At 36.4% G+C, this 17,549-nt stretch overlaps 1 protein-coding gene across 3 annotated transcripts in view; it reads right to left on the reverse strand.

The window, feature by feature from the left end:
• Nucleotides 1-934: 934 nt before the first annotated feature.
• LOC131842752 (microtubule-associated protein 1B) overlaps nt 935-17,549 on the reverse strand; it is a 30,880-nt gene continuing 14,265 nt past the window's right edge. For 2 of the 3 annotated variants that reach the window (XM_059191317.1, XM_059191316.1), the window contains exons 5-9: nt 16,268-16,386; nt 15,483-15,622; nt 14,410-14,541; nt 13,789-14,039; nt 935-1,399 (exon numbers count right to left, since the gene is read on the reverse strand). In XM_059191317.1, the coding sequence (XP_059047300.1) occupies nt 1,163-1,399; nt 13,789-14,039; nt 14,410-14,541; nt 15,483-15,622; nt 16,268-16,386 (879 nt within the window). In that variant the 3' untranslated portion in view covers nt 935-1,162. The remainder of the gene's footprint in view (nt 1,400-13,788; nt 14,040-14,409; nt 14,542-15,482; nt 15,623-16,267; nt 16,387-17,549) is intronic. The other variant, XM_059191318.1, reaches the window with a different exon arrangement.

Here is a 17,549-nt window from a genome sequence, read left to right on the forward strand (position 1 = left end):
AACTAGCGAAAACCATATAACCTACTTAAGAAACATAAAGAAAGTCGACGGCCTCGGTGGTCTAGCGGTGTGGCATACCGCCTTCCGATGGTCACGGGTTCGATTCCTCTCACGGTACAAACATTTCTATTCATGAATATGATTGTTTGTATCGGCCTGGCTGTTTTCTATGTATAATATGTATGTATTTACGAATCACAATCTATGTATTTGTATCAGTTATCTAGTCCCCATAACACAAGCTTTAGCTAACTTAACTTGGGTCTAGATGGCGCTGTGTGAATTGTCCTGAGATTATTATTATAATACAAGAAACTGAATGCCGTTCACTAAAAAAAAAAATTACAACTAAATTGATCACGTGACCTAGCAATTTATATGCAGATTTTTTAAAAGATAATTTATATTTTCTCCCTTTACTTCTTTCGGAAGGAAGGAATTAATGGAATAGGAATAGCAAACAGGTTGACAGCCCTGATGGTAAGTGGTAACCGTCGGCTATACATGAACAGCACTACGGACATCATGTTATCATGTGACACCCGGAAGGCGATGATGATATGATGATGATGGTCATCATAATCATCATGATTATAATACTTTTTTTATATGTTATAGGAATAGCAAACAGGTTGACAGCCCTGATGGTAAGTGGTAACCGTCGTATATACCTGAACAGCACTAAGGACGTCATGTTATCATGTGACACCCGGAAGGCGATGATGATATGATGATGATGGTCATCATAATCATCATGATTATAATACTTTTTTTATGTTATAGGAATAGCAAACAGGCTGACAACCCTGATGGTAAGTGGTAACCGTCGTATATATCTCTACGGACGTCATGTTACATGAACAGTCATCATAATCATCATGGACATCAAACGTTCATAAGTGTAACCGGGTATGAGACATCACGTCATCATAGGGTATGATACCACTCATGCCTTGTCATTCCAAAGGACTGAATCGTGCCCCTAATTTCAGGCAAGTTTTAGCATTAAATGATTGCATTGTACACCTTTATAACAAACCCTGTTAAACTTAATCATATCGACAACCAAAATAAACTCAATCGATAAAAGAACATCACTAGTAACGTCAAATTTGTACATCACTATACTAGAACCATTTTTACCGATTTTTTTTAAATAAACCTACTTCGCAGAGTTCTTCCTTTGCACTGCCGGTTTTTCCGCCTTCGGTTTTTTCTGCTCGACCTTCTGTTCCGGTTTTTTTTCTGTTTTCAGTGGAGGCGGGGTTGTTTTGTCTGTCGCTGGGGGGGTGCTTGGTTTCTTGGGCTTGTTGGCTTTCGCGGCGGCCGCGTAGTTAATAGGTTTGATGCCCGGCGTGCTTGGTTCTTCGACGGGCGTCGGAGCGGACGGTAACTGTGGCTATAAAAAAATATAAAATAAATAAATAACTCTGGTCAATTAACACAGCGCCATCTAGTCCTGCGGTAAACAGAGCTTGTGTTATGTGTACTACTTGTGGGGACTGGTTTGATCGGGTTGAGAACACTGATAGACTATTTGCTTTTGCAGTAGCATATACTGGGGTCACTTAAGTCTCCAAAAAATTGAATTTAAAAATGAATCTGTATTATTGTAAACATGTATAACATTTATTTGAAAAGAATACGAGCTGAGTTTCTTCTCAGTTCTTTTCATCTCGAAATCATATCATAGGTGTCTGTAATAGACCTACATGAATAAAGATTGCTCATTCTTCTTGTGATGAGACAGCTTTCTTGAGTTTGCTTTCATGAATGACTATTCAAAAGTGCTTCAATGTAAGTTTATTTGAATAAATAATTTTCTATCCTATTCTTAGATCATCTATAATATATAAAGCTGCATTACGGTCACTGACTGATTGACATAGTTGTTCTCCCAGAAGCAGTGCCGGGGGGTCGTGACGATGTATGGGGGAAGTGTACCTCTCGCTAGGGTGACCACGAGAAAATTCCGAAAGTTGGGAAAATCCAAGATGGCGGACCAAGATGGCGGCTGAACTTTGTCAATTTCCGTCGGATCGATTTCGTTCAAGCGGTAGTTCGTAGCGGGCCGCAAACAGTTGCATTTCAGGTTAAAAGAAAAAAATAAAATCCAAGATGGCGGCGTGAAAAATGAAAATGAAAATTGTAATTTTTCGAGGCTTTCAAAAACCGAAATTCCCAGGGTAGTTGCGGGGGTGCTGGCGACTCCGGTTGTGGGGCATAGGAAACTCGAAGGACCCGGCCTCTAGGGAAAATTATGAAATTTCGAAAATCCAAGATGGCCGACGAGTTGGGGGCGTGTGAAATTGGTCCTAAAAATCCGGATTATTTCCAAAGTCATTTTTTAGGTACAGGGCAACCCCGCAGCGAGTCGGCTTCTATGGGGCGATGATGGGTCTCGGTAAGAAGTATTGCCAGCGCTAAAAAGAATTCCCGAATTTGGGGTAATTTGGGAGAAATGGTCCAAAAAGTGGGAAAAATTTTTTCGACATTTTTGACAAAAGAGGCATCAATATATCGAGAAACATCCCCTAAAGGGTTTTAGGTGGGTTTTGTTGGAATTTGCTGGCAACACCCATACATGGTTTGACCAAAATAGAAATTGGGGTGTCTCTCCAAAAACTGAAATTCCTAGGGTACTTGCGGGGATGCTACCGATCCCTATTGTAGGGCATTGGGAGGCTGAAAGACCCGGCCTCTAGGGAAAATTATGAAATTTCAGAAATCCAAGATGGCGGCCAAGCTATGGGAGATTAAGTTTTTGGAAAAATTTTGGGATATTTTCAATCGCGTTTTTGATGCACATGGCAACCTCGAAGCTTGTCTCTTCCTACGGACTTGGATAACTCTAAGTAGGAAGGTTTATCAAGCCTTCAAAAAATTTCCCCGATTTTGGGTTAATTTTGGAAAAAAGTCCCAAAAAGTGGGAAAAATTTTTTTCGACATTTTAAATGAAGAAGCCTTGGTGATCTAACGAAAATCGTCCCCCGAAGGGGTTTAGGTGGATTTTATCGATATTTGCTGGCAACACCCATACATCATGATACAAATTTTGAAATTGAGGTCTAGCTTCAAAAACTGAAATTGATAGGGTACCTACGAGTATGCTAGCTCAACGCACTGTACGGCGTCGGATAGCCGAAGGACCCGACATCTAGGGAAAATTATGAAATTTTAGAAATCCAAGATGGCGGCAGAGATAGGGGAGTTTTGCTTTTCGGAGTAAAATTGGGATATTTGTAAATGTAGTTTTAGGACACTTGGCAACCCCACAGCCAGTCGACTTCTATGGAGAGATGATGTGTCTCAACACAAAGTATTACCTGGTATAAAAATTTTCCCCGATTTTAGGGTAATTGTTGAGATAGGTCCTAAAAAGTGGGAAAATTTTTTTTCGATATTTCAAACAAAAGAATGATGAAAATCTGTCAAAAACAATCCCCCTATTGATTTTAGGTGGTTTTTGTCAGAATTATCTGGCAACACCTTACATCAGTATTCTTAGAGAATAGTACTAGAAGGAGTCACCGAGGCTCTATACAATGTATGAACGAAATGTTTCTGTCACTAAGGTGAATACGTCAAAAGTATTAAAAAGTAAAAATCTAAGATGGCGGCCGAGTTAGGGTACTTAATTTATGTTGACAATTTTAGGGACTTTTTAAAATTCAATTTTTGGGGTACAATTAATCCCTGCAGCGAGTTGACTTCTATAGAGCAATGGAAACTCTCGGTGGAAAATTTTACCTGGTCTAAAAATTTTCCCCGATTTTGGGGTAATTTCAGAGAAAAGTAAAAAAACGTGGGAATTTTTTTTTTCGTTAATTTGAACAAAACAGTGATGAGCATTGGTTCAAAATCATCCCCCAAAAGGATCCTAGGTGGTTTTTGTCAAAATCATCTGGCAGCACCATACATCGATTTTCATAGTAAACCGTACTAAGGAACTAGAGGTGTAACTTGGGCTCTGTACAATGTATGTATGAAGTGTTTCTGTCACCAAAATGTATGTGTTAAAAGTATTTAAAAAGGAAAAATCCAAGATGGCGGCCGAATTAGGATACTTTATTTATTATGACAATTTTAAGGTCTTTTTAGTAAATTCAGTTTTGTGGCACCTATCAACCCTGCAGCGAACTGACTTCTATTGAGGAATGGAAACTCTCGGTGCGAAGTATTAACTAATTTTCATAGTAAACAGTACTAAGGAAGTACTAGAAGGAGTCACCTTACATCTGTACAATGTATGGACAAAATGTTTCTGTCACCAAAGTGGATAAGTTAAAAGTATTTAAAAAAGGAAAAATCCAAGGTGGCGGCCGAGTTTGAGTATTTTTTCTCTGATGATAAATTTACCTGGCTTCCCTGCAGCGAGTCGACCTTTATTGAGCCGTGGTAGATTTCGGTTCGAAATATTACCTAGGTTACAAATGTTCCCCGTTTTTTGGGTAATTTTGCAAACCCAAAATGTGGGATTTTTTTTTCGACAAACTATATATAAGAGCAACGGAGATCTATAATAAATATCATCTTAATAGTTATATGCGAATTTTTATAAAATTAGGTGGCATGCATCGATTTTCGTAAAAAGTAATATTTACTAAGGACCCACTAGAAGGATCGTGTCTCTGTACAATATATGGACGAAAAAGGAAAAATGGTATGAAAATTTTCCCCGATTTTGGGTAATTTAGAAGACAAGTCCAAAATGTGGGATTTTTTTTTCGATATTTCAAACAAAATAATGATGGATATCTGTCAAAAATCATCCCCTTATTGGTTTTTCGTGGTTTTTGTCAGAATTATTTGGCAACATCTTAGATCAGTTTTCTTAGGGAATAGTACAAGAAGAAGTCATCGAGACTCTACATAATGTATGGACGAAATGTTTCTGTTATTAGGGTGAATACGTCAAAAGTATTAAGAAGTAAAAATCCATGGCGGCCGAGTTAGGGTACTTTATTTAATTCAGTTTTCATGTACCCATCGTCACTGCAGCGAGTTGACTTTTATGGAGCAGTGGAAACTCTCGGTACGAAGCACTACCTGGTCTAAAAATTTTCCCCGATTTTAGGGTAATATCGGAGAGAAGTAAAAAACGTGGGATTTTTTGTTTCATCATTTTAGACCAAACAATGATAACGATCTGTCAAAAATAATCCCCAAGGGGTCTTAGGCGGTTTTTGTCAAAATGTGCTGGCAACACCATACATCGATCGATTTCCATTGTAAACAGTACTTAGGAACAACTAGAAGGAGTTACCTTGGCTCTGTACAATGTATGGACGAAATGTTTCTCACCAAGGTGTATATGTTAAAACTATTTAAAAAGCAATCATTCAAGATAGCGGCCGAGTTAGGGTACTTTATTCCCGATGACAAGTTTAGGGACGTTTTAAAACTCATTTTTGGGGTACTATTTTATTCCTTACAGCATGTTGACTTCTACGGAGCAAAGATAAGAAGAATTATATAGGCTACAAATTTTCCCCGATTTTCGGGTAATTTAGCAAACCCAAAATGTGGGAAATTTTTTCGACATTTTTTTAAAAATAAAAGTGACGGGTATCTATTATAAATCTCATCTTAATAGTTTTATGCAATTTTTTGTAAAATTAGGGGGCAACACCAGGCATAGATTTTCGTAGAAAGTAATATTTACTAAGGACCCACTAAAAGGACCGTGTCTCTGTACAATATGTGGACGAAATATATCTGTCGTAATGTAATATATATGTCAGAAGTATCAAAATGGAAAAATCCAAGATGGCCGCCGAGGTTGACTTTGAACAAAATTTGGAAGATTTTTTTATTTTGGTACATAGTAACCATGCAGCGAGTCCGCTTTTATGGGATGGCATTGAATCTCAGTATTGCCAGCGCTAAAAACTTTCCCCGATTTTAATATTTATGATATTTTAATTAAAAGAGTGATGAGTGGTTATTATTTATCATAGGTCCTTTACCTACGATAAATAATAACCCTAAGGCTTTTATCAAAATTATTTGGAAAACTTTATTATGAAAACCGATGTAAGTTGTTACATCGGTTATACTAGACTATTAGAAGGAGTTGACAATGTATGGACGAAATGTTTTTGCCACCCTGGTAGCTAAGCCAAAATAAAAAAAAATAAAAATTCAATACTGCGGCCGAAGACGTCAATTTTTTGCCTATACCTTAGTATAGGTGACCACAAATATCAAATTAGTTTTGGATTGTGACATAAAAACTCACACAAATATTGAACATTTTCGATGTCGAAATTATTTTCAGGAATGCTGTTCTGAATAATTTGTGTCTTTGGATTTTGTAATTTGAAGATTGCAAAATGTGTAAAATTTTCAGATTGTAAATGATGAGAATAAGTTTTGTCCATACATTTCTTTCATTGTATGATATCCACGGTTTATTACCAGCTAAGGAGACTATCTTGGAATTCATTCCTGCTTTGGTGACTATTCTAAATGATAATCGTTCGTGTAAAAAATACAGTTATGATTTATATGTCCTTTACACTAGAAATTTTGGTCACAGATCTATTCTATAAGGTATAAAAGTTGGTTAGGTAAGGTTCAGTTATATGACCTCTACATTAGAAATAGCGACCATACTAATTAGTATATAGAAAGTAGGGTTCGATATGATTTTGTATTTCGTATTCGGTTAGGTAGTAATATAATGGCCAATTATAATAGAAATTATAGCCACAGATCAATACGGTATGCAGAAGTGAATTAGGTTAGATTTCGTATTCTGTTCTCTACATTATAAACTATGATCACAGACTAATATATTGTAAAGAAATGTAGGTTAGGTTTTGTACTGGGACTATTACAATACAAAGTGGCGCCATAAGTCAATACGGTATACAAACAGTGAGTTAGGTTTCGTTTTTTCACTCTTACAATAGGAATTGACATTTGTGGTATAGTTTCGTATCAAAACATGTTTCTGCCAACCAAGATCGAAAAGAAAACCTTCACCATAAAAAAATCAGCTAAAACGACCCACACGCAACCCAAATTATGGTCAAAGATATATAAGGTATACAGAGAGGTAGGTTAGGTTAGATTTTGTATTGCTACTCAATAGTAATTATTGCTTCAGACTATTAGTATACTGAAAAGTAAGATGAGGTTAGGTCTATAGACAGGAGAATATGGAAATTGGCCACAAATCAATAAGGTACACAGAAACGTGGGTTAGGTTAGGTTTCGTATTATGATCTCTACATCAGAAACTGTGAACCGAAATTGATATAGTATACAGAAAGGTAGGTTAGGTTAGGTTTGGTATTGCGATTCTTTACAGTAGAAATTATGGCCTCAGAATAATATAGTAAACAAAAAGGTAGGTTTCGTATTATGAGCTCTACATTAAAAACTTTGACCCCAGACTAATATAGTATACAGAAAGGTAGGTTAGGTTAGGTTTTGTATTGTGACCATTACAATACAAAGTTTCGCCACAGGTATATATGGTACACGTGAAACAGAAATACACTGTTACAATAGGAAGTCACCTAATCGTATCAAAACAGACAACTCTAACAACGAAAAGAAAACCGTCTTCACAAAAAAAATCTACGACAACGCCTCGCGGGCCTCTTGAGGCCCGCGCACACACGCACCCTCTAGTCTATAATATATAAAGCTGCATTACGGTGACTCACTGATTGACATAGTTGTTCTCCCAGAAGGAGTGCCGGGGGTCGTGACGATGTATGGGGGAAGTGTATCTCTCGCTAGGGTGACCACGAGAAAATTCCGAAATTTGGGAAAATCCAAGATGGCGGACCAAGATGGCGACTGAACTTTGTCAATTTCCATCGGATCGATTTCGTTCAAGCGGTAGTTCGTAGCGGGCCGCAAACGGTTGTATTTCAGGTTAAAAGAAAAAAATAAAATCCAAGATGGCGGCGTGAAAATGAAAATGAAAATTGTAATTTTTCGAGGGTTTCAAAAACCGAAATTCCCAGGGTAGTTGCGGGGGTGCAGGCGACACCGGTTGTGGGGCATAGGAAAGTCGAAGGACCCGGCCTCTAGGGAAAATTATGAAATTTCGAAAATCCAAGATGGCCGCCGAGTTGGGGCCGTGTGAATTTGGTCCTAAAAATCCGGATTATTTTCAAAGTCATTTTTTAGGTACAGGGCAACCCCGCAGCGAGTCGGCTTCTATGGGGCGATGATGGGTCTCGGTAAGAAGTATTGCCAGCGCTAAAAAGAATTCCCGAATTTGGGGTAATTTGGGAGAAATGTTCCAAAAAGTGGGAAAAATTTTTTTCGACATTTTTGACAAAAGAGGCATCAAGGCCTATCGAGAAACATCCCCTAAAGGGTTTTAGGTGGGTTTTGTCGAAATTTGTTGGCAACACCCATACATGGTTTGACCAAAATTGAAATTGGGGTGTCTCTCCAAAAACTGAAATTCCTAGGGTACTAGCGGGGATGCTACCGATCCCTATTGTAGGGTGTTGGGAGGCTGAAAGACCCGGACTCTAGGGAAAATTATGAAATTTCAGAAATCCAAGATGGCGGCCAAGCTATGGGAGATTTAGTTTTTGGAAAAATTTTGGGATATTTTCAATCGCGTTTTTGCTGCACATGGCAACCCCGTAGCTAAACGCCACCTACTGACATGGGTAAGTCTCAGTAAGAAGATTTGCCAGGCCTAAAATTTTTCCCCGATTTTGGGTTAATTTTGGAAAAAAGTCCCATAAAGTAGGAAATTTTTTTTTTGACATTTTAAATGAAGAACTCTTTTTGGTCTACTACAAATCGTCCCCTGAAGGGTTTTAGGTGGATTTTTTCAGAATTTGCTGGCAACACCCATACATCATCGGACAAATTTTGAAATTGAGGTCTAGCTTCAAAAACTGAAATTGATAGGGTACCTACGAGTATGCTAGCTCAACGCACTGTGCGGCGTCGGATAGCCGAAGAACCCGGCCTCTAGGGAAAATTATGAAATTTTAGAAATCCAAGATGGCGGCACAGATAGGGGAGTTTTGCTTTTCGGAGAAAATTTGGGACATTTTTAAATGTTGTTTTAGGACACTTGGCAACCCCGCAGAGAGTCGACTTCTATGGAGAGATGATGTGTCTCCATACAAAGTAATACCTGGTATAAAAATTTTCCCCGATTTTAGGGTAATTTTTGAGATAGGTCCTAAAAAGGGGGAAAATGTTTTTTGGACATTTCAAACAAAAGAATGATGAAAATCTGTCAAAAACAATCCCCCTATTGATTTTAGGTGGTTTTTGTCAGAACGAAATGTTTCTGTCACTACGGTGAATACGTCAAAAGTATTAAAAAGTAAAAATCTAAGATGGCGGCCGAGTTAGGGTACTTAATTTATGTTGACAATTTTAGGGACTTTTTAAAATTCAATTTTGGGGTACCATTTATCCCTGCAGCGAGTTGACTTCTATAGAGCAATGGAAACTCTCGGTGGAAAATTTTACCTGGTCTAAAAATTTTCCCCGATTTTGGGGTAATTTCGGAGAAAAGTAAAAAAACGTGGGAAATTTTTTTTTCGTTAAGTTGAACAAAACAGTTATGAGCGTTGGTCCAAAATCATCCCCCAAAGGGTCCTAGGTGGTTTTTGTCAAAATCTCCTGGCAACACCATACATCGATTTTCATACTAAACCGTACTAAGGAACTCCTAGGTGTATGTAACCCGGGCTCTGTGTATATGTTAAAAGTATTTAAATAGGAAAAATCCAAGATGGCGGCCGAATTAGGATACTGTATCTATGATGACAATTTTAAGAACTTTTTAAAATTCAGTTTTGTGGCACCTATCATCCCTGCAACGAATTGACTTGTATTGAGGAATGGAAACTCTCGGTGCGAAGTATTAACTAATTTTCATAGTAAACAGTACTAAGAAACTACTAGAAGGAGTCACCTTAGCTCTGTACAATGTATGGACAAAATGTTTCAGTCGCCAAAGTGGATAAGTTAAAAGTATTCAAAAAGGAAAAATCCAAGATGGCGGCCGAGTTCGACTATTTTATCTCTGATGATAAATTTAGGAATACATTTTGGGGTACCTGGCTTCCTTGCAGCGTGTCGACTTTTATAGAGCCATGATAGATTTCGGTTTGAAATATTACCTAGGCTACAAATTTTCCCCGATTTTTGGGTAATTTTGCAAAACCAAAATGTGGGATTTTTTTTACATACTAAATATAAGAGTGATTGGGATCTATAATAAATCTCATCTTAATAGTTTTATGCGATTTTTTGTAACATTAGGTGGCAACACCATACATCGATTTTCGTAAAAAGTAATATTTACTTAGGACCCATTAGAAGGACCGTGTTTCTGTACAATATATGGATGAAAAAGGAAAAATGGTATGAAAATTTTCCCCGATTTTGGGGTAATTTAGAAGACAAGTCTAAAAAAGTGGGAATTTTTTTTCGATATTTCAAACAAAATAATGATGGATATCTGTCAAAAATCATCCCCTTATGGGTTTTTCGTGGTTTTTATCAGAATTATTTGGCAACACCTTAGATTAGTTTTCTTAGGGAATAGTACAAGAAGTCATCGAGGCTCTACATAATGTATGGACGAAATGTTTCTGTTACTACGGTGAATACGTCAAAAGTATTAAGAAGTAAAAATCCAAGCTGACGGCCGAGTTAGGGTACTTTTTTAAATTCAGTTTTCAGGTACCCATCGTCACTGCAGCGAGTTGACTTTTATGGAACAGTGGAAACTTTCGGTACGAAGCACTATCTGGTCTAAAAATTTTCCCCGATTTTAGGGTAATATCGGAGAGAAGTAAAAAAAACGTGGGATTTTTTGTTTCATCGTTTTAGATCAAACAATGATGACGATCTGTCAAAAATAATCCCCAAGGGGTCTTAGGTGGTTTTTGTTAAAATGAGCTGGCAACACCATACATAGATTTCCATTGTAAACAGTACTTAGGAACTACTAGAAGGAGTTACCTTGGCTCTGTACAATGTATGGACGAAATGTTTCTCACCAAGGTGTATATGTTAAAACTATTTAAAATGGAATAATTCAAGATGGCGGCCGAGTTAGGTACTTTATTCCCGATGACAAGTTTAGGGACGTTTTAAAACTCATTTTTGGGGTACTATTTTATTCCTTACAGCAAGTTACTTCTATGGAGCAAAGACGTGAAGTATATTATATAGGCTACAAATTTTCCCCGATTTTTGGGTAATTTTGCAAACCTTAATTGTGGGAATTTTTTTTTCGAAATTTAAAAATAAAAGTGACGGGTATCTATAATAAATCTCATCTTAATAGTTTTATGCAAATTTTTGTAAAATTAGGTGGCAACACCATGCATAGATTTTCGTAGAAAGTAATATTTACTAAGGACCCACTAAAAGGACCGTGTCTCTGTACAACATATGGACGAAATATATCTGTCGTCATGTAATATATATGTCAGAAGTATCAAAATGGAAAAATCCAAGATGGCCGCCGAGGTTGACTTTGAACAAAATTTGGAAGATTTTTTTATTTTGGTACATGGTAACTATGCAGCGAGTCCGCTTTTATGGGATGGCATTGAATCTCAGTATTGCCAGCGCTAAAAACTTTCCCCGATTTTATTATTTATGATATTGTAATTAAAAGAGTGATGGGTGGTTATTATTTATCGTAGGCCCTTTTATTTATTTATTACCTACGATAAATAATAACCCTAAGGCTTTTATCAAAATTATTTGGAAATCTTTATTATGAAAACCGATGTAAGTTGTTACATCGGTTATACTAAACTATTAGAAGGAGTTGACAATGTATGGACGTTTTTTTTGCCACCCTGGTAGCTAAGCCAAAATAAAAAAAAATAAAAATTCAATACTGCGGCCGAAGACGTCAATTTTTCGCCTATACCTTAGTATAGGTGACCACAAATATCAAATTAGTTTTGGATTGTGACATAAAAACTCACACAAATATTGAACATTTTCGATGTCGAAATTATTTTCAGGAATGCTGTTCTGAATAATTTGTGTCTTTGGATTTTGTAATTGGAAGATTGCAAAATGTGTAAAATTTTCAGATTGTAAATAATGACAATAAGATTTGTCCATACATTTCTTTCATTGTATGATATCCACGGTTTATTACCAGCTAAAGAGACTATCTTGGAATTCATTCTTGCTTTGGTGACTATTCTAAATGATAATCGTTCGTGTAAAAAATACAGTTATGATTTATATGTTCTTTACACTAGAAATTTTGGTCACAGATCTATTCTATAAGGTATAAAAGTTGGTTAGGTTAGGTTCAGTTTTATGACCTCTACATTAGAAATAGCGACCCCATACTAATTAGTATATAGAAAGTAGGGTTCGATATGATTTTGTATTTCGTATTCGGTTAGGTAGTAATATAATGGCCAATTATAATAGAAATTATAGCCACAGATCAATACGGTATGCAGAAGTGAATTAGGTTAGATTTCGTATTCTGTTCTCTACATTATAAACTATGATCACAGACTAATATATTGTAAAGAAATGTAGGTTAGGTTTTGTATTGGGACCATTACAATATAAAATGGCGCTATAAGTCAATACGGTATACAAACAGTGAGTTAGGTTTCGTTTTTTTCACTCTTACAATAGGAATTGACATTTGTGGTATAGTTTCGTATCAAAACATGTTTCTGCCAACCAAGATCGAAAAGAAAACCTTCACCATAAAAAAAATCAGCTAAAACGACCCACACGCAACCTAGACGGTTTTGTTTTTCTTTATTTCCTTTACAATAGAAATTATGGTCAAAAATATATACAGAGAGGTAGGTTAGGTTAGATTGCTACTCAATAGTAATTATTGCCTCAGACTATTAGTATACTGAAAAGTAAGATAAGGTTAGGTCTATAGACAGGAGAATATGGAAATTGGCCACAGATCAATAAGGTACACAGAAACGTGGGTTAGGTTAGGTTTCGTATTATGATCTCTACATCAGAAACTGTGAACCGAAATTGATATAGTATACAGAAAGGTAGGTTAGGTTAGGTTTGGTATTGCGATTCTTTACAGTAGAAATTATGGCCTCAGAATAATATAGTAAACAAAAAGGTAGGTTTCGTATTATGAGCTCTACATTAAAAACTTTGACCCCAGACTAATATAGTATACAGAAAGGTAGGTTAGGTTAGGTTTTGTATTGTGACCATTACAATACAAAGTTTCGCCACAGGTATATATGGTACACGTGAAACAGAAATTCACTGTTACAATAGGAAGTCACCTAATCGTATCAAAACAGACAACTCTAACAACGAAAAGAAAACCGTCTTCACAAAAAAAATCAGCGACAACGCCTCGCGGGCCTCTTGAGGCCCGCGCACACACGCACCCTCTAGTTTTAAATACATACATAATATACATAGAAAACACCCAGAGTAATACAAACAATCATATAGAAGAATTTAAAAAGGTGAGCCATGGCACTAAACTGCCAAACTGAAGAGGAAACGCCACTACACATCCTATGTGGTTGTAGCCCACTCATGCATAAACGAAATATCTCCTTTGGAAAGTTTACACTCTATCCTGAGGAGATCGCTCCTAAGAATATCCTTCAATTCCGAGCTAAGAAAAGTAGCGAACTTTGAAAAAGGGCGAGCACAATAGATCTATGTAGGTCGCAGTGCTACAGGTCCAGGCACCTGACAATAGTCCAAACACCCAATAAAATAAATATATATATATTTGGCACTAAAAAGGCTGGTGAATACAATAAGTGATCTGAAGATATTACTAACCTGTACCTCTGTTACCACTTCCTCAACCTTTGCAGACTTCTCTTCAGCTTTTGTTTCGCTCTTCACAACTTTCACCTCCTTCTTCTTGGGCTGCACTTTGGTCTCCGCCTTCACTATAACGGGCTTAGTCTTTTTCACTTCTTGCTTCACTGGTTTCTTGGTCTCAATTTTTTTTATGTCTTTCCTATCTTTCCGTTTGTCTGTTTGTACGTCGGCGGCGCTCACTTCGGGCGTTTCTGGTGTTTCTGTAACTAACGAATATTTATACTACAGTATATGTATATATATTTTATTGTATACATGTATTAGTATATATATTAGACGGCTTCGGTGGTCTAGCTGTTTAGCACACCGCTTTACTTCCGACGGTCGCAGGTTCGATTCCTCGCACGGCACAAACATTTGTATTCATGAGTATGATTGTTTGTATCGGTCTGGGTGTTTTCTATGTACAATACGTATATATTTACGAAAAAATATCTATGTATTTGTATCAGTTATCCAGTACCCATAACACAAGCTTTAGCTAACTTAACTTGGGTCTAGATGGCGCTGTGTGAATTGTCCTGAGATGATGTTTATTATTATTATTTATATGACAATAAAAAAAACGTTATCTACCTTCTCTTTCCGTGACGCTATCTTCTGTTGATGTTTCTGTATGTTTACTGTCAATTTGGTCTGTAGATTCGTCTGTTGCGTGCGTCTCTGGTGAACTTATTTCTACTGATTCTGTTTTATCTCGTTTTTCTTCTGAAAACATAATAAGAATATATTAAACTTGTAATTACTGACTGTTATGGCCTAGTGGTTAATAACCAGACTTTCACCTAAAAGGTCGTGAGTTCAAATCTGAGAGTAGGGGGGTAGGGGATTGTGAGTAATGGAACACTAGGTGCCCATTGCTAACAATGTACCATGTTAGGTTGACCTCCATCCACGTGATACTCCTGGAAACCATAGTAAATACAATCCTGGTATATTTACGATACGACCACGATGTGATAACTGACTTGACTTCATGTTCATATTATGATCCTCCACTGGTGCCCCGCCAGCGTATACGTTGCCGCAGGTGGATGCACCATTGCATTATCATACATATATAATATAGAAACTATACATAAACTCAAATTCAAGTTAAAAATATCTGCATTCATGTAGGTCTATTACAGACTCTTATGATATGTTAAATCTACCGTCAGTTCGGAATGATTTCGAGATGAGAAGAACTGACAGGAAACTCAGCTCGTATTTTTTTCAAATAATAGTGGAACATGTTTATAATAATACACAGTCATTAAAGTTCAAATTTGGGAGAATAGAGTGACCACCAGCATATGCTATCGTAAAAAACAAAAAATTTAAACAGTGTTCGCAACCTGAACAAGACCAGTCCCTACAAGCAGCACCCGTTCACGAGTATGACGGGTATAAACATAGAAAATAGTTTTGTAGGTTTAGATGGGGCCTGGTAGAGTTGGAAGTGATTGAAATGGGGCACTATTCGTAAATACATACATATTATACATAGAAAACACCCAGACCGATACAAACAACCATACCCATGAATACAAATGTTTACACCGTGCGAGGAATCGAACCCGCGATCATCGGAAGTAAACCATAACCAAACTACCGAGGCTTTCAAACATAAATGAATACTTAATAATTCTTATTGTATATTTTGTTACCTGTTGTGGTTGCAGGTGTAGCGGTGGTGGACGCGGGTCGCGACCTCGTGAACGTAGGTACGAATTCAGCGGCGAGTGGGTTCAGTTTCGACCTTGATACGGTTTCTTCTAACGACAACGACGTGCTACCGTTGCTTGTTCTGAAACGATAGAAAATCAAATCAAAATAAATCTATAAATAGTTATATATTATTTATTGCACTTAAATACATTGTATTAGATATAGTAATTACATATAATGTTAACAAAGGAGGATAATCTATACATATAAATAAAATTGGAGTGTCTGTTTGTAATGTAATAATAAAATTATTTAAAAGAGCAACACGCAAGTTTCTTGCTCGTTCTTCTTGTGAGCTGTCTCAGCTTACCGAATGAGCGGTAGATTAAAAAAATATTATGACTATTCAAAAGTGCTTCAATGTAAGTTTATTTGAATAAATGATTTCTATTCTATTCTATTCTATTCTTGTAATATTGAATGACCATTGTCTACTACATGCATATGAATATAAATATGGTACATACACCAAAATAACATTTTTAACAATTTTTGTTTGTTTGTTTCCGGCTAATCTCTGAAATGGTTGGACCGATTTTGACGGGACTTTTTTTGGCAGGTAGCTGATTTAATAAGGAGTAACTTAGGCTATTTATATTTTAGAAAAATAAAGTTAAATTCCATGCAGACAGCTAGTATATACATTATGTATGTATATATAAATACATATATAACATAATACATACAAATACACATTATGTATGTGTATAGAATAAAAACTTACGTGGGATAGTGGTGGTTGTGTCCGTTGGCAACTGGCCTGTGCCTCTCTCTCTGTTCATCCTCCAACATCGCTTCTATACACTGCTCCATCAGAGCCTCCTCCTCTAATTGTTGCATCACCTGCAATACACAGTGTGAAGGATGGAGACCAAGACGACGAGCAAAGAAAACGGCACCATATATATACAGTATAGTCTTAAAATAATTGTGTATTAATGACTTATGTCATATAAAAACAATATAATATTTTTATTATATAGACAATAAAAAAGGTATATAAAATAGTTTCTAACACACAGACATCCTAATTATATTGTCTTATATTGAGTAATACATAATTTTATGAATTTTGCAACAATGTTTTTTAAATAAACACCCACACATTATTTCTGAATCATTACATAGTATAAAATAAAGTCGCTGTCGCTGTCTGTCCGTCCCTATGTATGCTTTAATTATTAAAACTACGCAACGGATTTTGAAGCTGTTATTTTAAATAGATAGTGGTTCAAGAGAAAGGTTTACATGTATAATACATTGTTAACTATCGTGTGACGCACCATTAATTAAAAATGGTAAAGTCAATAATCATGTAACCTGAAACGGAACGTCAGAGGCCAGAGCCAAAGTAATCTATGTGACATTGACAAGTGGATGACGGACGATTGAACGGAGGCAGCGGGAGTTTTGGAGCGAAAGTGTTGATATTATTATAAAAACAAATAAGAGATAGATAATTGTGAATATTGTAGGCATTGAGGTGTTTCTTTCCCTGACTAACCGGCATTACGCCTAAGTCGTCAGGATACTAGTGATTTTAAAAATTCAGAAGCGGTACCAATCCCGCCTACAAATTCGACTGTAAGGTAATTCTGACTAGAAGTTGTGGTAAGTGAATTTACGTTAATAACACGCATACCATTAAACGCAGTTTCTCACTTGTTTTATTGAACTTTTGGATGAATTGCTTTCTACATATTAAATAGATTTAGTATGTACGATAACTTGCGAGAGTAATGACATGACATGTAGCACGATATTGAGGTATACAATATACCTAAGAAAGAAGTATTATGAATACATTAAGTATAAAACAACATGGCTATCTAATTAGTTTAAAATACAGAGTAACTATTGTTATGTTATTAATGCCTATGATAGAGTATGATAGGATATCAACAGATTAGAAACAGTTACATTAACTATGTTGTCATACAGGTTGAACATGAGAACACATACCATGTTATACATATAAACAGTGTAATGGTATTGCTGAGTTTGTT

This window comes from Achroia grisella, unplaced genomic scaffold, assembly GCF_030625045.1.
Source record: "Achroia grisella isolate CSIRO2021 unplaced genomic scaffold, CSIRO_AGI_Agris_v1 utg2471, whole genome shotgun sequence".
In the NCBI taxonomy this organism is placed as follows: domain Eukaryota; kingdom Metazoa; phylum Arthropoda; class Insecta; order Lepidoptera; family Pyralidae; genus Achroia; species Achroia grisella.